General features: G+C 43.5%; 2 protein-coding genes across 3 annotated transcripts in view; one reads left to right on the plus strand and one right to left on the minus strand.

Annotated features, from left to right (window-relative positions):
• Positions 1-6,883, plus strand: part of COL3A1 (collagen type III alpha 1 chain) — a 93,867-nt gene extending 86,984 nt beyond the window's left edge. For both annotated transcript variants that reach the window (XM_083704030.1, XM_083704031.1), the window contains 6 exons: positions 1,036-1,089; positions 1,220-1,327; positions 2,704-2,977; positions 3,772-3,959; positions 4,813-5,055; positions 5,701-6,883. In XM_083704030.1, coding sequence (XP_083560156.1) covers positions 1,036-1,089; positions 1,220-1,327; positions 2,704-2,977; positions 3,772-3,959; positions 4,813-5,055; positions 5,701-5,847 — 1,014 coding nt within the window. In that variant the 3' untranslated portion in view covers positions 5,848-6,883. The remainder of the gene's footprint in view (positions 1-1,035; positions 1,090-1,219; positions 1,328-2,703; positions 2,978-3,771; positions 3,960-4,812; positions 5,056-5,700) is intronic.
• A 10,226-nt stretch (positions 6,884-17,109) lies between these two features.
• The window catches only part of COL5A2 (collagen type V alpha 2 chain), a 182,321-nt gene continuing 175,043 nt past the window's right edge, over positions 17,110-24,387 (minus strand). The window contains exons 53-55 of the mRNA XM_083703922.1: positions 24,192-24,379; positions 23,385-23,624; positions 17,110-20,801 (exon numbers count right to left, since the gene is read on the minus strand). Coding sequence (XP_083560048.1) covers positions 20,655-20,801; positions 23,385-23,624; positions 24,192-24,379 — 575 coding nt within the window. The 3' untranslated portion in view covers positions 17,110-20,654. The remainder of the gene's footprint in view (positions 20,802-23,384; positions 23,625-24,191; positions 24,380-24,387) is intronic.

Consider the following 24,387-nt stretch of genomic DNA (forward strand, 5'->3'; position numbering starts at 1 on the left):
AGTTTTCAGAGATTTGAAGAGCAGTGCTGTGAGGGAGAAGCTCTATCCTACGGAAACTGCTTTCCCCTCCTGGTAAAAGGTAAAGGTAAAGGTACCCCTGCCCGTACGGGCCAGTCGTGTCCAACTCTAGGGTTGTGCGCCCATCTCACTTAAGAGGCTGGGGGCCAGCACTGTCCGGAGACACTTCTGGGTCACGTGGGCAGCGTGACGAAGCTGCTCTGGTGATCCAGCACCAGCGCAGCACACGGAAACGCCGTTTACCTTCCCGCTATAAAGCGGTACCTATTTATTTACTTGCACTTAGGGGTGCTTTTGAACTGCTAGGTGGGCAGGAGCTGGGACCGAAAGGGGATTCAAACCGCCGACCATACGATCGGCAAGTCCTAGGCACTGAGGTTTTACCCACAGCGCCACCCGCGTCCCTCCCCTCCTGGAGCAAGGCATAAATCCACCCATCTCAGCTGGATGGGCAGGGGGAGCATGCCTTGCTGCACAAATGAACAATCAGGATTTCGATTTAAGCTCCCAGTTTGTTCTTTTGAAGCCCCCCCCTTACTTGCCCCATACCTGATGCCATGCATCTGATACCTAGAGAGGTTCTACTGTTGGAGTTTGATGTTCCAGTTAACTTGCATGCCGAATAACTGTAGATACACACCATATTTTTCACCCTATAAGACGCACCAGACCATAAGACGCACCTAGTTTTTGGAGGAGGAAAAGAAGAAAAAATAATATTCTGAATCTCAGAAGCCAGAACAGCAAGAGGGATCACTGCGCAGTGATCCCTCTTGCTGTTCTGGCTTCTGGGATAGCTGTGCAGCCTGTATTCGCTCCATAAGACGCACACACATTTCCCCTTACTTTTTGGGAGGGAAAAAGTGAGTCTTATAGAGCAAAAAATACGGTATATATTCATCTTCTATGGATTGCCAGATCTTGTAGTGAGTGCAACAATACAGGTGCTCCAATGTAAAGAAAAGAATGAAAAAACTGGATTTTACTAGATCTACATCATTATTATTTTTTTGACAGGGTGCATTGGGTCCGCAAGGTCCAAGTGGAAGCCCAGGACCTGCTGGTGCAAGAGTAAGTAACCTGTTGATTCTGTCCAGCCTGAATGCATGCTCAAATTATGGCTAGACAGTTGAGAGAGAACTAACTTTCTTCTTCCTCCTCCTCTTCTTCTTCGTCTTCGTCTTCGTCTTCTTCTGTTTAGGGTCCCCCTGGTCCAAATGGCCCACCTGGAAAAGATGGTACAAGTGGCTACCCAGGTCCCATTGGGCCTCCAGGTCCTCGTGGAAGCAGAGGCGAATCTGGTGCTCCGGTAAGGGAATCAGATGATGAAAAGTGAGAAGCATCATCTTGAAAGCTAGTCTCCATACCATCCGGGAGCCTAGCACAAGACTTGACAAGAAGGGAGATCAAGTTTGTGCCCAAAGGGGAACAGCACTTCTCAATAAAGAGTGGTAAAAATAAAAGCTGCAGAGTTTAGCCTGACCATGCTGAATTTCAGGCAAATGTAATTTTCCTTATGAGAGCTGTACCTGAGCCACAGTTATGGTACCCAATCCTGAGTGTGGGAATTAGGTGGCACTAAACAGACAGCTTCCTCCCCACAACTAGCCACATGCACAGCTAGTTACAATGAAAGTGAAGGTGTCTACCCAGTTGGCCTCACTATTCAGATTTATTCAGATTTGTTGCTCATAAAGCTCAAGCTGGGTGACAGGAGGTTCCTGTGTATTTCATCATTATGATGATAAAACAGAAGGATTAATAGAATAAAATAAAATAAAAAATAGATAATGATTATTATATCTGCTGTTTCTAATGGGTGACAGTACATTTCCGAGCACAAGTCAAAGTGTTGGTGCTGACCTTTAAAGCCCTAAACAGCCTCGGTCCTGTATACCTGAAGGAGCATCTCCACCCCCATTGTTCTGCCCAGACACTGAGGTCCAGCACCGAGGGCCTTCTGGCGGTTCCCTTGCTGTGAGAAGCCAAGTTACAGGGAGCCAGGAAGAGGGCCTTCTTGGTAGTGGCACCCGCCCTGCGGAACACCCTCCCACCAGATGTCAAAGAGAAAAACAACTACCAGACTTTTAGAAAACATCTGAAGGCAGCCCTGTTTAGGGAAGCTTTTAATGTTTAATAGGTTATTGTATTTTAATATTCTGTTGGAAGCTGCCTAGAGTGGCTGGAGAAACCCAGCCAGATAAATTATTATTATTATTATTATTATTATTATTATTATTATTATTATTATTATATAACAAGGCACAGTTATGGACTGAAATATTACTGGGGAGAGGACTAGTCTGAAACCTTTCCTATCTAAATAGCCCAGTGGCATGTGGTTAGTGGAATAGGGGGACTAGGCTAGTCCCCTAAATGTTCCCAGTAAATAAGAGTATTAAAGCATTAAAGCGTAGTGCCTCCTTCCCAAAGCCTGGGAAGCTTCTGCCTGGTTTAGGGAGGGAGGTGCGACACTCATCACCCCCACCCCCCAGTTGCCTTCACAAGCTGGCCCTAACTGTTCAACTATTAAAATTTCACCACACGCCACTGAAATAGCCACCTACAAGACCAAGGCTAAAAGTGCCAGTAACACTGACTGGTCCTTTTTTTTTTGAGTGTACAGGTGAACTAATGTACATGGTGCATTTTTGAGTTATGGGCGGGGCTTGTTTTATTTTCTAGGGTCCTGCGGGTCATGGTGGTCCTCCAGGGCCTCCTGGTCAACCTGGAGCTCCTGGTCCGTGCTGTGGAGGTGGTGGCCCAGAGAACCTTGAAAAAGGACCATCCTACTACAGAGACCAGCCAGATGAGGACAAAATAGCCATGAGCGATATTTTAACTTCGCTGAAGTCAATCAACAACCAAATCGAAAACATTGTTAGCCCCGATGGCTCACGGAAGAACCCAGCTCGGAATTGCAGAGATCTGAAGTTCTGCCATCCTGAACTTAAGAGTGGTATGTTCGTTTCTGTTCTGATCCAGGTCATAGAGAAGTCAGTGAGAAATATGCGGTCTCAAGAAAAGAACCGGGCATTGCGAGGGACACAGAACTGCCCCATATATCTCTTTTCCCTCTCTTTCTGGTAAAGACTAGTAATATAAAATGTGCTCCTTTGGTACACTATGCATTTCTTAATCAATTACAGCAAATGATGCTGCACAATGTAATGCTCAATGTAATCATATTATATATTTCCATGAAGAGGGGAGAAGGAGGGATCGACTAGTGGCTGATTCCTGCACTTAGCCACAACAGGAGGAAATGAACTACATTAGCTCCAAGTCTGGAATAGTTTCAGGGCTGGATTGCAGGCAAATTGTGGAAATAATAGGGCTTGGGATCCTAAAACTATAATGTTTGATGTTTTATTCTGTTTCTGTATATGCTGGAAACTGCCCAGAGTGGCTGGGGCAACCCAGTCAGATTGGCGGGGTATTATTATTATTATTATTATTATTATTATTATTATTATTATTACCAAAGTGCTTGATGTGCCTGATAATGAAGAAATGTGTCGGGGGAATGTGTAGCTGTTATTCAGTTAAATTAGACTTTGAAGGAAGTGTAAAGATTAACAGTACTCAATATGACTCAGCAAACGTTAAGAACATACAAGTGTAGAGTAATATTATCATTTAGGTTTGTATTCTTCCCAATGTAACCCACAAGGCAGCAGAAGCCTTTGGCATCCAGCACAAGGAAGAATCTAATCCCAGGTTAAAGAATGTCCTTTTGCTTTGTCACTTTAGGGGAGTACTGGATTGATCCCAACCAAGGTTGCAAATTGGACGCCATTAAAGTATACTGCAATATGGAAACTGGGGAGACGTGCATCAGTGCTAATCCTATGAGTGTTCCAAAGAAGAACTGGTGGACAAGCCCAGGACCCGAAAAGAAACATATTTGGTTTGGAGAGTCTATGAATGGAGGCTTCCAGGTAAGAAGAACGATGCGTCTCCAGCCCTATCGTTCAGCCCGGACACTGATGTCCAGCTCCGAGGGCCTTCTGCCCTGTGGAACACCCTCCCATCAGATATCAAGGAGATAAACAGCTATCTGACTTTTAGAAGGCATCTGAAGGCAACCCTGTTTAGGGAGGTTTTTAATGTTTGATGCTTTATCGTGTTTTTAATATTCTGTTGGGAGCCACCCAGAGTGGCTGGGGAAACCCAGCCAGATGGACAGGGTATAAATTGTTGTTGTTGTTATCATTAATATTATTAATATTATTAATATTTGGTCAAGCAAAGCTTGACTTGAGAGTGCAATTAAATTGCTTCTCAAGAAAGAAGCAACTCTGGATCCATTTCTAATTGAATGAAAAACATAATTGTCTTCTCTCCCAACTACCATAGCAACTTCCATGGCCCTTGCCATTTTTATCAGATGTTTCTTGCATGGCTAATGCTGATTTTTAAAAATATTTAAAAATATAATGTTACATGCATGGATATCTATATATATTTCCAAATTTATACGCTTGAATTTAAAAGGGGGATGTACTGGGGGAAGGCATTGATTGGAAAGACACCCCCCCCCCAAAGAAAATATATATATATATATATATCAGGAAACAACCTTTGCCAGCTCTGGAGCTGGTATCTTTTCTTCACTTTTATTTCCTCTCCATTGTTTCCAAAGGTGGTGATGGGGTGGTGGTCTTTAAAAACTGGGGAAAGCTCTTCCAGCCTCATGGCAAGAGCCCAGCATGGCTTTGGTTTTGGTGCACGGACTGCCTATGCCATCCAGAACCGTCTACAACAAACAAGCCTTTTGTGTTTGTCCCACAGTTCAGCTACGGAGACCCAGATCTTCCAGAAGAAGTTGCAGATGTTCAGCTGGCCTTCCTCAGAATTCTTTCTAGCCGAGCGTCTCAGAATATCACCTATCACTGCAAAAACAGTATAGCTTACATGGACGAAGCCAGCGGGAATGTGAAGAGAGCCCTGAAGATGATGAGTTCTACCGACAGCGAAATCAAGGCGGAAGGAAACAGCAAGTTCACATACACTGTCCTGGAAGATGGCTGTACTGTAAGTAAACATTGCAAAACAAAATTGAGATTCGGTTCATTGTTCCATTATGAAATTTCGGTTTTGCACACCTCCTATTCTCACTCCTAATCTTGTGCATTTTAAAGAGCCTTAAATTTGTAGTTATATCTTTCGATTGGATTTTATAGTGCAGAAGAACTTTAGCATTTTCCCTAGCTGACTATAGAGGGGCCGATCACAAGAGTGAGAAGTGGAACAGGAAAGTAAAACTTTGGGGCAATGCTTGCTAGCAGGGTGGTGGAAACTTTGATTCAAGCTTCCACACATATAGTTACGTACAGACATCTCATCCTCTTCACTGGATGACCAGTGACCAGTGAGCTACCCCCAGCTCAGGTTGGACTGATGAATAAGGCTATCAATGGCTGCAAGTCAAGATGGTTGTGTGCTACTTCCTTTATCAAAGGCAGTAAGCTCTGAATTCTACTTGCTGCTGATTAATACTACTGATAATAATAATAATACGCACTTTATTCCTCACATATGACTCAGAAGTCTGGGGAGGAGAATCACGATGGGTCGTTCATACTTCCTCCTTCCACCATGGAAGAGCCTGATAGATATTAATCCAAAGTGTCGCTAATCAAACCTTTTTAAAAGCACTTTCTGCTTTGCATTTCACAGAAACACACTGATGAATGGGGTCGAACCGTCTTTGAGTACAGAACACGCAAGACAATGCGGTTGCCGGTGATAGATATCGCACCCTTCGACATCGGCGCTCCCAATCAAGAATTTGGTGTGGACATTGGCCCGGTTTGCTTCTTATAAACCTGAGAATCATGCTCATTCCGAACCCCAACAAACAAATTCACACTCCCACCTTTGCTCTTCTTGTCTTAACCTTGTCAGCTATTAAGAGTCAAATCAACTGTATCCCAGTTATTTATTTGCAAAAAAATTCTGGAGAGAGGGAGGAAAGAGATAAATTGAGATAAAAAATACCATTTTCTTATTTTGCTCTTTACACGACATGCAACAAAATCCCTTCTGCTGTTTCTTTCACCAAAATTGGGAAAAAACCCTTCCAACAGTATCTCCATGGTGCTACATTACAACCTCAACACTCAGTACAGCAAAACTGTAATTATAATTGAATGCTTGCCCACCAATCAAGCACTGACGGATTCCAGCATCCAAGTTTGCCCTCCAATATAAGATGCAGTTCATAAAGCTAGAGAGAATTCCCCGTTTCAACTACCTCAACATGGACAGAAACTGGGATGAGTTTGATGATTCAGACCAAGAAAACCAACTCAAAAGATGTTGGAACCAATGAATACATCTGGTCAGGTGGTTTTGTTTCTGTACTGATTATTGATGAACAGAGTACAGTCCATCTGAAGAAGTGAATGCCCCTAGTGTCAACAGACTAATATAATTTTATTGCTGGACTGCATTGTGTGATTTTTTTGATTTTTTTTTTTACCGGGTGCTCCTATACTTTCCTGTCATTGCTGGTCAAGACCACTAAAATTAGGGAAGTGTAAAAAGATTAATGTGATGGTGCTAGTTGTGTGATTTTTTTCCACTTCTAAATCTGTGAGCCAGGTTTATTGGCTTGCGTTAAAACATCAAGGCTTGACAACAATTGTAAATGTCTCTCATCAAAAGTCGTATCGTCGGTAGGCCATTGCTGAGGGCTTTTCTTCCTTCCCTCTGTAAAAGTCAATAAAGATGCAAAATTGTGAGCTTCTTTTGTCACATTAACACATTTATAGTGTTGGAGGTTAACCATCTTTGTAAGCTTTTATATGGTTGTTGGTCTTTTCCTTACAGAGACACATAATAAAATATTGTAATAAAACTCTAGCGTTGCCGTTTATGTGTTTTGCTAGATAAATCTCTTTCTGTAGGTTTCATCAACAATGAATTTAGCATAATGATCATTTATTTCTTCAGTACTATCCAGGTCAATGGCATTTTACAGAGGAGCACAGCAAACTAGGCAAGATCTCCAAACGGAATTTTACAATCTACATTTCAACTGAGGAGCGGGGTGGAGCAGAGGGAGAATAGTGGGGGCGGAAAGGGAGCAAATGCAGCTTCATGTATTTAGCAGGGCCGTCTTACTCATAGGCGCTAGGGGTGCAGGGCACCCAGGTACCAGGCTCTCAGGGGCGCCAGGCCGAGAGTCCAGGGCCTGAGAGTTGAGTCTGGGGAAGAGCCTGCCCATAGGTCAGAGTGCCACAGCAGGCTCTGCTGCTGCGGGAGGGAAGGCTCTGTGCCGTGAGTTCAGGGGCGACCGAGCCAGCGAGACACTGAGGCGGCCGGCTGCCTCTGCCCACCTGCATGCCTGGGACTAGGCAACTGGAAGGGGCGCTGAGCGGATATTTGCACCCTGACGCCGCATATGCTTAAGACAGCCCTGGTATTTAGATATCATTTGGCTAAAGATGGGAGCAGATAACGGCCAAAGGGGAGAGATTTGAAGGGAAGCGTTATCGTTGTTCTTGAAAAAGAACATAATTCTTGCAGGCTTAAAAACATTCAGCTGCCAGTTGGCACAATTTCCTTTCAAAGGAATATATTTTGTGTTGAGGCAGGTGCCTAGATCAGCCTTTCCCAACCTGATACACTCCAAATGTCTTGAGCTCCAACTTCCATCAGTGATAGCCAACACAGGCTACGACTGCGAGGGAGCATCCCGTGGCCTCTCCATGGCCTCCACCGATGGCCTCCTTCCTTGGGCAGCTCATAGTGGCTGCTGGAGAGTGAACATGGAGGAGGGGAGGCAACAACCACCAAGATCCAGCCTTGTATGACATGCCAGCTCCAAGAGGTAGGCAGAGGGCAGGGCCAGCCTTGGAGGGAAGAAAGGGGAAGCAGAGCACAATTTCTTTTCAATTTCTTTTTTCAAGACATTTTATTCATTTTACTAATAAAGAGTACAAATAAACACACATCAATAAAGTCATACTGGATCCCAAGACTTCCCTCCATCCCATCCATGGAGTCTTATTTTGAACATCTACAACTGCATATTAGTCCGTACTCCAGTTTGTTTTTTATATCAAACCATATTGTCCATAATGCTTTTTACATTACAAGTGAGTCAAAATGCTGCTCTTGTTTCCATCTGCTTACAGTGGTCTCCTAAATAACTTTTTTCCATTCTTTTATAAAGTTTGTATCCTCTTGGTTTCTGAGGTTTCCCATCAGCTTTGCCATCTCAGCATAGTCATCGCTTGCCAATCTTCTCTGCTAGGGACTTTGACATCTTTCCAACTCTGGGCCAATAGCATCCACGTGGCTGTTGTTCAATATCTTAATTTCTATTTTTTAAAAAATGCTTTGTGCATCCATGTCTAATCCTGTAGTTATTTACTGGTGTGTGGTTTTCTTTTTATAAATCTACCAAAGAAAAAATAATACAACACAACACAACATAATATAATATAATATATATTAAGGGGTTTCCTTAGGATGGTTGAAAGCAGTTGGGGGGGAGTGATAAATGTCCCTATTTTCATCTGAGAAATCATCATCATTTTTTTATTTGCATGCCGCCTTCCCACAGTTAAAAAGCAATGCTCAAGGCGGCTTACAGCATAACAAGATTTACATAATTACAAAAGTCATAACAATAAATAAACCACATAAAAAATACACAACCAAATGGGAAACAATTTCCACATAAATCAAAATCTAAAACTAAGAATACAGCATTAATATCACAGTTTAAAATGACATAGGTAAAAAAATAACAGCAATTTAAACAAAAAACAAAAACAAAACCAAACAGAGCCCTCTCTACCCAGCAGCGGCAGTAGCAGCAGTCCTTTATAGAGCCCATCAGGCCCCGCCCTAGGCCAGGTGCTGAGTGGCCAGACTTGGGCCCTCAGGTGCTGAGCAGGGGAGTCCTCCTGGGTGGTAGCCGCAGCAACAGAAATGTTGGAGGACATGCATTCATGACACCGCCAATTCTCGAGACAGGGCAGGCATCAGTTTTGTGTGGTCCATGCTGTGTCATCATGACCCTACCTCCATGCCATGGACAACAGGCAAGCTACAGATTCTCTCATTTGTCCTCCTGCCCCTTCCCTCTATCAAAGTCTGCTGCTGGTGGAGTGAGAGGTGTGTTGGGTGTGGAGACGAAGGAGGTGAGGTGTTGCCTCCACCAACCAAGGAACCAGAAGTGGCGGCAGCACCATGAACAGAACAGAATTTATTAATTTCAGTCACAGACCGGTTCCAGCTCACATACAATACCACGGAAGTCATAAAACACAATAGGGATACATTTGAATTTGCAGTTGGGTATAACAGGGGCAATACAGATATAGCAGCAGTTAAAAATATATAAGTTAAATCTTAAGCACTAAAATATAACCTAAAATTGTCACTTAAGGCCTTAGTCATTACGGTAGCGCACCTTGTTCCCTAGGTTTTACGGCAGTCGCGCAGAATTGGCCACCCTTAGCGTGAACTCTGGATCCCTGTCCTCTACCAGGGATTTTGGACATTGGAGTTTGGATCCATTTGGAGATTTTTGCATAGCAGGGATGATAAATGCAGAGTGTATATCCCCGTAGAAACCACAGCGTAACAAGGTATGAGAGACAGTTTCTACCTCCATCAAGCCATCGTGACGCGGCAGCTAAAAAAGCCAATGCAATTCTGGGCTGCATCAATAGGAGTATAGCATCTAGATCAAGGGAAGTAATAGTGCCACTGTATTCTGCTCTGGTCAGACCTCACCTGGAGTACTGTGTCCAGTTCTGGGCACCACAGTTCAAGAAGGACACTGACAAACTGGAACGTGTCCAGAGGAGGGGAACCAAAATGGTCAAAGGCCTGGAAACAATGCCTTATGAGGAACGGCTAAGGGAGCTGGGCATGTTTAGCCTGGAGAAGAGGAGGTTAAGGGGTGATATGATAGCCATGTTCAAATATATAAAAGGATGTCACATAGAGGAGGGAGAAAGGTTGTTTTCTGCTGCTCCAGAGAAGCGGACACGGAGCAATGGATCCAAACTACAAGAAAGAAGATTCCACCTAAACATTAGGAAGAACTTCCTGACAGTAAGAGCTGTTCGACAGTGGAATTTGCTGCCAAGGAGTGTGGTGGAGTCTCCTTCTTTGGAGGTCTTTAAGCAGAGGCTTGACAACCATATGTCAGGAGTGCTCTGATGGTGTTTCCTGCTTGGCAGGGGGTTGGACTCGATGGCCCTTGTGGTCTCTTCCAACTCTATGATTCTATGATTCTATAAGCCACAGGGGCAGACTCGTTCCAGGTATGATTTTACCCTCGAATCTGCCCTGCAATAAGGCAGATGGCAGCACGTTGAATCTAGCGAGGGCAAACAACCGTCTGTATTTAAGTATTTGTCATTTTGACAGATATTTTGCTGAGGTGAACCTCTCCCATTATCTTTTATTGCTGGGTTTTTATTCATTTCACTCACGTGACACACCATGAACAGAGAAGCTGGAGTAGGAGCAAGCAAGTGCTACTGGTCCGTCAACAAGGCAAGGGCCTGACTATGTGACCAGGTGCCAACAGGCCTGGCCTGAGTTACCACATAGTTCTCTCTTTTTTCCAATTTTTTTTATTAATTTCCCGCATTTATAACAAAAATAACATTACAAAACACACAACAAATAAAAAACACATTTCAATACAAAAAACTAAACACAAAAAACAATTGCTTCTTCAGATACCTAATTTTTATAACACTGTTAACTGACTTCCTCTAATCCCTTCTAACTGAATTTCATTATATCACTTATGTAACAGTTCTTCAAATTCATATTTCTAATAATATTAGAAGATTCTGGAGAGCCAGTGTGGTGTAGTGGCTAGGAGCAATAGACTCGTAATCTGGGGAACCAGGTTCGATTCCCCGCTCCTCCACATGCAGCTGCTGGGTGACCTTGGGCCAGTCACACTTCTCTGAAGTCTCTCAGCCTCACTCACCTCACAGAGTGTTTGTTGTGGGGGAGGAAGGGAAAGGAGAATGTTAGCCGCTTTGAGACTCCTTCGGGTAGTGATAAAGCCGGATATCAAATCCAAAATCTTCTTCTATTAACTCCTTTCATATACTAACCTCTTCTCCTTCATTAGTATTCTAATCCTTAGTGCTTACTACTACATATTCTTATTCTAATCTCAAACCTAATTGTTACTCCAAGTACATTCTAATTATCTCATATTACAATATTTAGCTAAATATTCTTTAAATTTATTCCAGTCTTCTTGTGTCTACTCCTCTTTCTGGTCACAAATTCTTCCACACAGTTCTCATCTTCAACTCAGGCAAAGATTTCTCATAATCCCACAAATCCATCAACACTTTATGAAACTGTTTTAACGTAGCCTATCAATGCAACATACCTTTTGCAATGAAGAGGAGTTTCTTGAGAGAATGAAAACAATTCTTTTATCAATATTCTTCTGCGGTGCTTGGACGGATGCTGCTACACATGGGCACTTGGGAAGGCATCCGTTTATATTGTTCCCACAGCCAACTCCCCTTTCTCCCAAGAATCTACACTGACATATTCACACGTGCTCCAGCATTAGGCAGGGTCAGGTCTCTGCCTTGGGCAGCAGAAGCCTCCCAAGTAGCTATCTCATGGGCTCTCCACTGCCCTATCACCCACCCACCCCAGCAATGGAGAAGAGGCGCCACCATCGACATTGATTTTGGGTAGGTCCGTGTCCATGCTGGGTGAGAGTTCACCTGAAATCGGCACCAATGGCAGTGGTGCTCCTCCACCAGTGGTAGATGCAGCAGGGGGCTTGGTGGCAGCAAAGCGGGTAGTGGTAGCAGCAGCAGCAGCTATAGTGGTGGCGGGACATGTGGCAATGGCAGGGTAGGGCAGCACTCCTCGTTTCACCTCAAGCAGTGCAAAGGAACGTGCTGCCCCTGGCATGTTCACACCCTAAAGCAGAGGCAGTTAACCTTTGGACTTTTAGGTGCTGCTGGACTATAGCTTCCATCATCCCTGACTACTGGCCATGTTTGCTAGGTGAGTTGTAACTAGAGAGAGAACTCCTGGTTATTAGGAAGAGTTTCAGAGAGTCCATAGCAAAAGACATAAATTGTCAGGCTTTGGGGAATCAGCTTCCTTCCCCCCACTGGCAGTAGAACAGCAGTCACAAAATTAAAAGACGCCTGCTTCTTGGGAGAAAAGCAATGACAAACCTAGACAGCATCTTAAAAAGTAGAAACATTACCTTGCCAACAAAGGTCCGTATAGTTAAAGCTATGGTTTTCCCAGTAGTGATGTATGGAAGTGAGAGCTGGACCATAAAGAAGGCTGATCACCGAAGAATGGATGCTTTTGGATTATGCTGCTGGAGGAGACTCTTGAGAGTCCCATGGACTGCAAGAAGGTCAAACCTATCCATTCTGAAGGAAATCAGCCCTGAGTGCCCACTGGAAGGACAGATCCTGAAGCTGAGGCTCCAATACTTTGGCCACCTCATGAGAAGAGAAGACTCCCTGGAAAAGACCCTGATGTTGGGAAAGATGGAGGGCACAAGGAGAAGGTGACAACACAGGACGAGATGGTTGGACAGTGTTTTCGCAGCTACCAGCATGAGTCTGACCAAACTGCAGGAGGCAGTGGAAGACAGGAGTGCCTGGCGTGCTCTGGTCTATGGGGTCACGAAGAGGCAGACACAACTAAACAACTAAACAACAACAACAAAGCAGAACAAAGGAAAGGAGTCTTCTTACCAGTTAGAAATCTTTAATGAGCACAGAAAAAGAACAAAGGATTCCTGTCCTAGGAATTGCGGAGCTCCCAATTAAGGGTTCCACCCACTTCCTCCCTAGTCACCCACGTCACTACCACGTTTTGTAACCTGATCTCGTAACCACTGTGCTTTTGGTGCTGCCACCTTATCAGCTGTTCTTGACCTTGGGCTGAGCGGATGAATGTTTTACAGAGACAGTGAAATATACTCAGAGTCGCAAAGTGATTTCATGCTCTTTATTCAGCTCATAGTGGTGAGGAGGAATGAATGAATGTCCCCTCAAAGTATCTGCTTTATATACATTATTTACACAATGGGCTGCACATGATTGGCTAATTCAGGAATTCCACTGTAAGCCAATCAGGTTGTGGATTCACTTCTATCTGGAGCATGATTGGGTAGTTCCTGCCAACCAGTCATACTGCTGCATTGTTCTAGGACCAATCAGACTGCTGCATTCTGAATCCTATTGTTCTAGGACCAATCAGACTGCTGCCTTTTGGATCCTATTGTTCTAGGACCAATCAGACTGTTGCAGTTTGGATCCTATTCAACTCAGTACATAACAGACAGTGAATCTGTTAACTCTCTCTCTCCCAGCACATCTTCTCCTAGCTGTTCCCCATCCAGTATTTCCCAGCTTCTGCCTTCTGAACTATGTCCCTCTGCAAACCGCTATTCCAAATCTATACTGTTCTTCTGCTCCTGGGAAGATTCAGGATCCTGGTCAGAAGCAGGGGGAGAGGGAGTTTCCTACCATTCCTCCTCAGTGCATTCCTCCTCAGCACAATCTCTGACATAAATGATGGCTCCCATCCCCAAAGAGAAAGTTGGTAGAAAGGCTAGAAGTCCATATAAATCTTCTCACAATGTTTCTTCAAGTTAGGCACTCTCTCGTGAAAGGGTGGAGGCCTGTGCTAGTAGGCCGAAAACAACGGGGCCAACAACTGTGATCATGTGAAATTTCTCAAAGGAAGCTGCCTCAAAACAAGTCATTCCATTGATCTGTCTAGTTCAGTTTCATATAAACTGACTAGCAGTAGCTTTCAAGGGTTTCAAAATGGAGTACTTCCTTGCACATGCCATGAATTGCACCTGAGACCCAAGAGCGCCAGCTTTAGGAGGTGGAGGAGACCGAACCGCCAAGCTGAGCGCGACACAGCATCAAAGGCAGACTCATCCTGAGCACAAGAGAGGAGCAGCAATGGCCATTGAAGCTGCACAGTGCTGGGCAATATCTCCTCCCAATGACTTGCCTCCTCCTGACGACACGCACATGACACAGGTTGTGTGTGTGAGACGTCTCAGGCATCCACCACTGGCCTCTCCGTTTTTGGTCCAAGGTAGTGCCTCTGCTGAAATGCTGCAGAATTCTCCTTTCACACAGGCATGTCTTGCCTCACATACATACTCCTTTCTAGGTTCTTCACCCATGGAAAGACATCTTTGGATGCTCGAGGCATGATCTTTCACTTGAGAGTGGGCTCAGCGTGAAACCACAAACACTGGCCAAGCGACTTTTCATCTCCATTGTACTGCAGAGTTTACTATAGTGGCTTGCCTGTTCTTTGTGATCCTGATTTCCAGAACTGGGTGAGGCAGGTTACTTGCAATACAACAGGAAGCCAGAACATGGAACTTGCATTATGCTCATCCTCTGTCTAGAAAGATTTTCTTTTTCCCTTCACTAGGCACATTCAGCACAACTGCACTAGAGTTCAGAAGGAGCTGGCTTTTTATAATTGGGCCTCCATCATTTGAAAGTACCCCACTCCACACATCAAAGGGATCCATTGCTGCAGCACAACCGTTTTAATCAAGTCATTGGATTCTGCAAAACAGAAAAAAGTACTCTCTCTGCCGCCACCTCAATCTTGTTACACTGGGTACCAAGGTTTAGAAAGCACAGTTAGATTGAGGTAGCATTAGTGTTAGAGCCTAAGTCAGCATTTTAAAACTGTGGGGATGTCATGTGCCTCTTTTGGTGCTTTCCTGATGGGGCCTTATCTATGCCAGTCTGGAACCAGTATAGCAAAACACTATAAGAAAGATAATACTGTGGGCTTTGGATGTGACAGTTGATTCACCACTTTGCTCCTCTTAGACCGCAAAGGGTTGCGCTTTGGTCTAAACCACTGAGCCTCTTGGGCTTGCATATGAGAAGGTCAGCAGTTTGAATCCCCACGACAGGGTGAGCTCTCATTGCTCAGTCCCAGCTCCTGCCAACCTTCAGTTCGAAAGCCCACCAGTGCAAGTCAATAAATAGATACCGCTGTGGCAGGAAGGTAAATGGCATTTCTGTGCGCTCCGGTTTCCATCATGGCATTCTGTTGCACCAGAAACAGTTTAGTCATGCTGGCCACGACCCAGAAAGTTGTCTGTGGACAAATGCTGGCTCCCTCGGCCTCAAAGCGAGATGAGCACCGCAACCCAATAGTCACCTTTGATTGGACTTAACTGTTCAGGGGTCCTTTACCTTACCTTAGACCTCTCTTAGGATTGCTTTGTATATTTCTGTTCTCCCTGTCCACTTGTCATTTCATCGATCCTTGCATTTTCAGAAGCCCGTTGCTACTGAATCATGAATAGGAATTGAACCTAACATTTGACAAGGCAATGTTGTGTAAATACTACGGCAACTCATGAAAACTTCTCCCTGGTGGTTACAGAACTGCAAGCACAGACTCCAGATCATGTTAGATCTAATACTAGGAGTCTCGACAACAGCTTCTTGAACCGTATAGCCTGTATCTTCTTTGCACTGTTTTTTGGCTAGAATGCCCAGTGTGAACCTTCAAATATTTCAGATTATAGCATGTAATGAGCAGGACAATCCTAAGCTATTTATCCACCATGCTGGAAGGTGTTTGGATGAATCGGAAGTGTCCCTCAACAAAGGTTTACCAAGCTCCACCAGCAGCAGAGAAGCCAACTCCTAGGAGCTGAGGTCCCTTCACCCTCCCCCCCCCCCATGAAATATTTGAGGGTCCCCCACAAAGTTAATAGGCATTGCCATTCAAATGGTCCGTGCACTACTGTGCTCACCCAAACGGTGGGCATACACTACTGCCAGAGATGTCCCCACCAATGGTAGCCAGTGAGCCCCCTGAAACATGGGTGGGGCACTGAATCGGCGTATGATTAACGGGAGCTTGTGCAGGCCCTGTTGCTCTCACAGTAGACTTGATCCTGGTCTCTTCACCACATCAGTCTGCAAGATGGTGCGCTGTAGTTTTTCCCCCCTGTACACACCTATCTTTCACTCTGGCTCTTATCGGTGCAAGGGGTCTGGTGGTCCCCCTCCATCATGCCCTGAAATTGCCAGCCACAGGTTAGGACTGCAGCCTAACATGTATGTACAGTGGTACCTCAGGTTGCATACGCTTCAGGTTACAGACTCCGCTAACCCAGAAATAGTGCTTCAGGTTAAGAACTTTGCTTCAGGATGAGAACAGAAATCGTGCTCCGGCGGCGTGGCGGCAGCAGGAGGCCCCATTAGCTAAAGTGGTGCTTCAGGTTAAGAACAGGTTCAGGTTAAGAACGGACCTCCAGAACAAATTAAGTACTTAACCTGAGGTACCACTGTATAAGCACAATTAAAGGTGAAATGCTACAACCGCACTGATTCGAGAAGTGCAGTTTGCTTTGAATCTTGCACTCTGTTGTGGATTTCCTCCTATAGTGGGTAGGGGTGGAAAAACCTGTCAGTTTGGGTTTCTCATTTTTACAGCCTTCAATTTCAGTTCTCTTCATTTCTACATCCGTTAGAGAACTATTGAGATAGTTTTAAAAATCCTTGAAAAGATTCATCAACATTTTAGTGCAAATTTCTCCTAATAAACCTATTTTTGTATGCAATTTGGCCTAATATACAAATTTTGCAAAGCAATTTCCCACTTAATATAATACAATTTGGAATGTTATTTGCACCAATACATGCATCTCTATGCACAATTTACCCCAGTACATGCATTTTTGTATGCATTACCTGGCCAAAGAACTGCCTTACAAAATTTGGAGAAATATGAATTCCAAAGGCTGGCTGTATTTCGGTTCACATATTGTTTTGGGACATGCAAGTTAGGAAGGGTCAGGGCTTTAGAGGGAACTCACAGGAACTCAGTTCCAGCACCTCTCAGGTGGGTGCCATTGCCATTGGGAAGTGTTCATGGTGAGTTCCAGCACCTCTTTTTCTAGAAAAATGGCACTGGGAAGGGTTGCCTTTAAATGTGAAACTAATTTTAAAAAATTCCCCTTCTCAAACTTCAGGAGATGTTCATGTGTCTTTCCTGATATATTCCATGTAATTTAAACTGACACACTGATTTTATCACAATATTTTATTCAGCAACAATTTTTAAAAATTGAATTTCCAGAGTTCCAAAGCCAGAGTTGTCAAATCCTGAGTTTCCAGATTTGCATTCAATGGCAATCATTCAGATTGCTTGCCTTTAGTTTTTAAGCACTGTCATAAACATATATAACTAAAAAAAAATTCCCCTTTATAATTTAATTTATAAAAGACTTTGGGTGCTACATTAAAAAAAAAATCACAGGCAGCATAGTGCACGCTCACTTATCACACACACTTATTACACACACATACACATACACAAATACAATACAATCCTGTTTTCTTCCACCAGAAATAGATATTGTGAGAAGGACTCTTATAGACAAAGGAAGCCACTACTCAACAAGAAACTTGTATTTAATTAAATGCTTTGCAAAGATACATGAATAAAGCTATGCGTATGGCTTTTCTTTCTTTTTGTGTGTGTTTATTTTCAAAAGAAACAAAACAAGAAACGAGAGAGCATAATTCTTCAAGAAAGGAACGGACCTCTGTATCCACATGCTCTGTGTAAAAAAGATATGCTGATGTACACAGCATTCTGTATATGGTATAACCATAAGGGAGAAAAATGCACAGAATAACACTTTCTCTCGGACACCAGAAAACTAATACTAAATTCTACCAAAAAAATAAGTTGATGGCAACAGTCTTTTATTTTCTCAGGATTTTACAGACACCATTTTAGCACCATTCCCTTTTTTTTATTAAAAAAAACAAAACCATTTTACTTTATTATATTATATTGCCCTGCCTTATATTGCCCTGCCTATATCCATTCTTGGAATTATAACAGAAGCATAGCACCTTGTTGTATCTAGAACAAACACTAGATTATTAAATGCATCCCAGCTTCTAGAGATGAGGTAGCTCATGCTAAGAAATGATGGACCATTTGCTTGCCCTGATTGATCAAGGCAGTTAAGTCAGAATTTCCGGTGATGCATGACCAGTTGTTAAGCGAAAGTGTATCTCAGCAACAGTAATTTATATTAATACTTGGTTTTGGGGTTAATATATGGGAATACATGACAACACACATAACTGGGCAATACACTAGAGGCAGTAGGGAAATCCCGATGTCATGAAGTCATTCGGGAGTTTTGATATTGACCACAATGCAACAAAACTCTATCCACTGACTATAACTTAGAAGAGGTAATTGCCCATTGGGGATTGCTCATTAGACAGGCAACCAACCACCAATCACCACCCCAATCCCAACCACTGATTTTGAAATGGAGACTTTGGGGGTAAAACATTACCAAACCGACGACTTATTAACAGTATTTGGAATTATGCATTTAGCTAACTACATTAGGTAGCACGTGTTGTTCTTAATTTTGTAGAATTCGAGCCATAAGGAATGTGTACATCATCTACTTCAGCTCTCTTCACTGTGTCAGAGTACATAAACGCACAATATGCATTGTTCCCTATGATCCCAGAGGATAGCCTTCATCAGAGTGCTTGATGGTTCACAAATGGTGGCCAGGACTGAAAGGGATGTCTATACACACTTGCAAATGGTGGTACACAGCTTTGTGTTCCCGATTTTGCTGCAGCAGTTGACAAGTTAGTGTTTAGCTTTACAGCAGCTTGTTACTTTCGCAGTAGGAGCCACTGCCTCGAAATCGGGAAGCAGAGTTTCAGCTGCATCTCTAACTCTTCTTTTGGATCGTATCTGATTGGGGATCAAACAAAAGCAGAAAGAAGGCTGTTTCACAGATTCAAATTTCTCCAAAAGTTTGAAATGGCTTAGCTTAAGAACATTGCCCACGAGCTCATGGAAACTTTAGTCCTTTGTTGCACTAAGGATAGACTCTGACATTAATTTCCCCTACTTACATCATGAAAGTAAGACAAAAATGCAAAAGAAGCAAGCCTTTGTAATATCATTGTGGTCAGAAAGCGTCTGATGAACGGTTGGCAAGCTTCCAATGACCTTTGCCAATTGGATGCATCAGATTTGCATTTAAACATTTGGAAACTGCAGACTCTCACACCTTTTGCCTATTTTCTATGCTATTTCAGAAGGGCATAAACTAAAGAAACAAGGAAATTAGCCCTGGCAGGATGCACATGAACACTACTGGAAAGTTAATATCAGTGAAATAGATATTAACCTTGTTCCAAAACACTTCCAAATGTGTACTGAATACCTACTATGGTTGACTATTGAAATTGGGAGCAAAGATGAAACAATGATGTTCTGTTTGCAGAGAGTATGCCACACCTTTACAATTCATAGTGTGATTCACTGAAGGAATTGGTGGCAGCAGTGGTAGTAAAACCTCTTGGCAATGTTTCATTGAGCTACCTTGGTGTTTAAGAACATTCTACAGCATGAAATTGCCCAAAGAATATTCTGAACATTCCAAGTTTCGTGACGAAAGTGAAATCTCAGATTGGCTGGGGGAATCCCAAACATGAGCTGGAGGGACAGGAAGAGCTATATGCTAAAGCAAAGTGACCCCAAACTGGAAAGCTAAGTGGGCCCCAGGAGATAGTGAATTTCCTTGAGTTACAAAACCCAGGTGCAGAATTGATAGTGGTGTGTTGGGGGGGGGAGCTAAACAGCAAATGAGATGGACTGAAAACCAGGGAGTTGAAGAAATGAGTTGCAGTAAAGTCATGAAGTTGAATAACAGAAGTCCAAGTAGAAAGTGGGACATGAGGAAACCTCACACAAGGCAAAGAGGACAGGAGTAGTTTTGTACTATTAGCAAGAAAGAAATGGAAAGGTAAGGGAGCTTTGGAGATGGTGGGCCCAGTGGCCTTAGGGGTCCCTGTGTCTGGAGCCTGAGGGGACCTCTGTACCTTTAAGAGTTACATAGAAGGGATAATTTGACTTTTCTTCCTTGACCACAGCACTGTGACTTGGCTAATCTAAGGGATCAGTAAAGGTCAATAGGTGGTTCAGGGCAGGGGTCAATTTCACATATTAATTTGAATTAACTAACCAGTTATTGGTGTACTGGCTTCTTTAAAAAAAAATATCAGTGTCATAATCTACAATGCCTCACTGGTGCAGTAGTGAGTTTTAACTTGGTGGACAATTGACCGTCTTACATATACCCATCTGTTTAGAGTACTTGCTTCATGCGAATTGCACCCATTTTAAACTGAGCAGAAACCCCATGTATAAATAAGAATGACGGTGATGTTTTTGTTTTGTTTTTAATTAAGAAACATGTTAGCTATTTTTGCATCAAAGGGTGGTCATTTGTCCTTCTAAAGTCCTATTACTTCATTAAAAAAGTTGACTTGGGACAATTAAGACTGAAGGTGTGTAAGTCAGTAAAATAAATAACCTAAAGCAGGCCAGGGAATTAGAAAGAACTGTTATATACAATGCTGATTCCAATATCAGCCATTATTTCAAGAGTCTCAGGATTAACTTCACTCAGTCTAAATTCTTGTGTTTTGTTGCTGTTGTTTCCCAATGCTTGTGAATATGTATGTTCCCCCCCTTTTTATTTATTTATTATTTTTTTCTTTCTTTCCTTTTTTTTACTACACAAAACAAACTGGCCCAATCTCTATTCCAAACTCTTGGTCTGCACTTCCAATGTCCACTGGAGCAATGTCGACTATAGGTAAGCGTGCCACATTCTGGGTTTTGTATTCGAAGACGGTGCTGCCCACGTTCCCATTACGTTTCTGCAAGAGAAGGAAAACAAGAGAGGGGGGGAAATGACTCGAGGCTATTGGTCAGATCCTCTGCAAACCAAGAAGAAAACTAGGCCTTCCTAGCCAATAAACATGTGCTATTCTGGCTGCAAGGGACGCGGGTGGCGCTGTGGGTTAAACCACAGAGCCTAGGACTTGCCAATCAGAAGGTCGGCGGTTCGAATCCCCGCGACAGGGTGAGCTCCCATTGCTCGGTTCCTGCTCCTGCCAACCTAGCAGTTCAAAAGCACGTCAAAGTGCAAGTAGATAAATAGGTACCGCTCTGGCGGGAAGGTAAACAGCGTTTCTGTGCGCTGCTCTGGTTCGCCAGAAGCGGCTTAGTCATGCTGGCTACATGACCCGGAAGTTGTACGCCGGCTCCCTCGGACAATAAAGTGAGATGAGCGCCGCAACCCCAGAGTCGGTCACGACTGGACCTAATGGTCAGGGGTCCCTTTACCTTTACCTATGCTGGGTGCAGTGAAGATTCAGGAAAGAAAGAAAAAAAGAAAGCACTTCTTTGCACAGTGCATAGTTAAACTATTAAACTCGCTTGCACAGGAGACAATGACAACCATTAACTTGTCTGGCTTTAAAAAAGAATTGGACACATTCCTGGACAATATGGCTATCAATGGCCGCTAGCCATGTTGATTATGATCTGCCTCCACAGCTAAAGGCAGCAAACCTTCTGAATAGCAGTTGTTGGGAACCTTAGGAGGGGAGATTGTTCTTGTCCTTAAATTCTCCTTGAGGGTTTCCCTGCAGGAATCTGGTTAGCCACTGTGGGAATAGGATACTGGACTAGATGAGCCTTTGGCCTGATCCAGCAGACTCTTCTTATGACCAGCTCCAGTCTGTTGCACACAGACGCACCCCCATAGCCCTCCTTAGTTCTTACAATCACTACTTAGCCATAGTTCACAGTAGCTAAATCCGGCCTCCGACAACCGAGGTGGGCTGCAATCTGATACACACGTCCTGAGCTCATAACTGAGAAGATGTGTCCCAAAAGAGGTGCCTGCTATTTAGCGTACACAAAAGTCTGTGCGATTTTATGATGATGATGATGATGATAATAATAATAATAATAATAATAATAATAATAATAATAATAATAATAATAAATTTTATTTATATCCCGCCCTCTCCAGCCGAAGTCGGGCTCAGGGCGGCTAACAACAATAAAATAGTACAACATTCTAAAATCATTTCACTATAAAATTAATTCAAATCAAATTGATGGCAACCATTAGGCTAAAGTTCTGTGAAGATTGCCAAAGGAGGGAGTCAGGCTGTGCCCTGACCAAAGGCCTGGTGGAACAGCTCTGTCTTGCAGGCCCTGCAGAAAGATGTCAAGTCCCACAGGGCCCTTGTCTCTTGTGACAGAGCGTTCCACCAGATTGGAGCCACAGCCGAAAAAGCCCTGGCTCTAGTTGAGGCCAGCCTAACCTCTCTGTGACCTGGGATCTTCAAGATGTTTTTGTTTGAAGACCGTAAGGTCCTCTGTGGGACATACCAGGAGAGGCGGTCCCGTAGGTACGAGGGTCCTAGGACATATAGGGCTTTAAAGGTTAAAACCAGCACCATATGCTATGATAAAGGACAGCCTGGTTTGAGCAGAAGAGCCACTACAACACACCGGCAACAAAAGGAGGACTGTAGAAAAAGAGGTGCCAGAACTCACCATGAGCGCCTCCCTTGTTCTCTTAGAATGGAAATGGCACCCACCTGAGAGGTGCCGGAACTGAATTTCAGCGAGTTCCAGCTGGAAAACAGCCCTGACTATAGCTCAGTGACAGAGCACTTTGCCTCAAAAAGGTTTAATCCCTGGGGGATTAAATCCCTGGGGGAGAGGGAGACTATTTTATGAAATTGCCGGTCAGTGTAAACAATACAGTCGTATCTTGGTTTTCGAACAGCTTAGTTCTCGGACGTTTTGGCTCCCGAACGCCACAGACCCAGAAGTGACTGCTCCAGTTTGCAAGCTATTTTTGGAAGCCCATCGTCTGATAGGGCTTCCACCGCTTCCGATTGGCTGCAGGAACTTCCAGCAGCCAATCGGAAGCCGCACTTGGTTTCTGAATGTTTTGGAAGTCAACCGGACTTCCGGAACGGATCCCATTTGACTTCCAAGGTATGACTGTACTGAGCTAGATGAAGGAAAGGTCCGAATTTGTATAAAGCTGCTCCCTGTGTTCCTATATTTAGCAGGCTCTTGGCAGGCAGATAAAATTGCCAGTTCATATAGAAGCTGCTATGGGCCTTTGGTGTGTGTAGCATCATTATGACTGCCCAAGGTATGTTGAGCTTTCCCCTCCGCTCAGCTGCCATCTGGCTGTGATGACCAATTAAGTGCACAGGGCCTTCATTGTGACTGGAAATTACACAGTGCAACTGGTTGCGATATCTCCCCCCCCCCCCCCCCCGCATTGTAAATTCTTATTTCAAAACCCAAAGCTTTGGGGATATTCTCTTGTTGAGAGAAGCTAGTAGTAAAATCCTATTTTGCTTTATGTCTCATTATGAATGCCCAGTGCTGAAAATGCAAAACAAAGAAACCCGCCAACTTACGCTGCAGCTGTCTTGAAGGACAGTGTATCTAAAGCGGCTGTTTCCTTCAGCTTTAATCTCAAGGTCATTAGCTGCCTTCAGGACCACAGCTTTCTTCAGGTTCTTGGCTTGGTCATCCATGTACCCTATGCTGTTCTTGCAAAGGTAGGTGATATTCTGAGAAGCTTCTTTGGACAGCAAACGGAGGAAAGTCATTTGAGTGACAGCAGTGTTGGGTGACTCACTATCTCCGTAGACAAACTGCAGAGATATGAAGAAGTAAAAACTCATTTACACAACTCTAGATAATATCTTCTATTCTCCCCTAAATCCATGCAATTCAGTTGAAGTATAAGGAATTTTAATTTAATATCTGAAAGACTGTCTCCTTCCTCCCCTCTTTCTTGGGTGTTGAAATTAGCAGAGGAGGACCTCTTAGTTGTTCCACTGCTCTCAGAGGTTTGGGAAGGTGTGGTGGCCCAGGAAAAGATATTATCCATGCTGGCCTCTAAGGTGAGGCGTATTTTTATGCTGGCATTTGATTCTGGATTGCGGCAATTTGTTACTCCTGTACATTACAAAATTGCTTTTTCCGTTCTAAGTCACAAGCAAAACTGAGAGCTTTGGCTGCCAAATTGCCAATAATCAATCTAATACATAAAATAAATGCTATATTAAAAACCAGACATATTAATAACTAAATGTGCTAAACTTTTCAACTCACCTAAATTTATAATATTATTTTCATTATGGATTACATTTCTAAAAACCTCTAAAAGACAATGATGAGGTGAATACCCCCCCCCCAAAAAAAGTAACTTTAATTACCTGTGAACCTCTATTCATATCAAGTCCATACCATACGGGCTTTAGGTCAGATGATCTACTAGTCCACCATGTTTTACGTGGGATGCTAGCTGGGTTGGCAGGTATACACGATTCTCCTGTTTCCAAATTGCAGAATACTTTGATAGCATCTTCCACACAACCCTGATTAGGATCAATCCAATATTCTCCTGCAAAG

This window comes from Podarcis gaigeae, assembly GCF_964106915.1.
Source record: "Podarcis gaigeae genome assembly, chromosome: 1".
NCBI classification, from domain to species: domain Eukaryota; kingdom Metazoa; phylum Chordata; class Lepidosauria; order Squamata; family Lacertidae; genus Podarcis; species Podarcis gaigeae.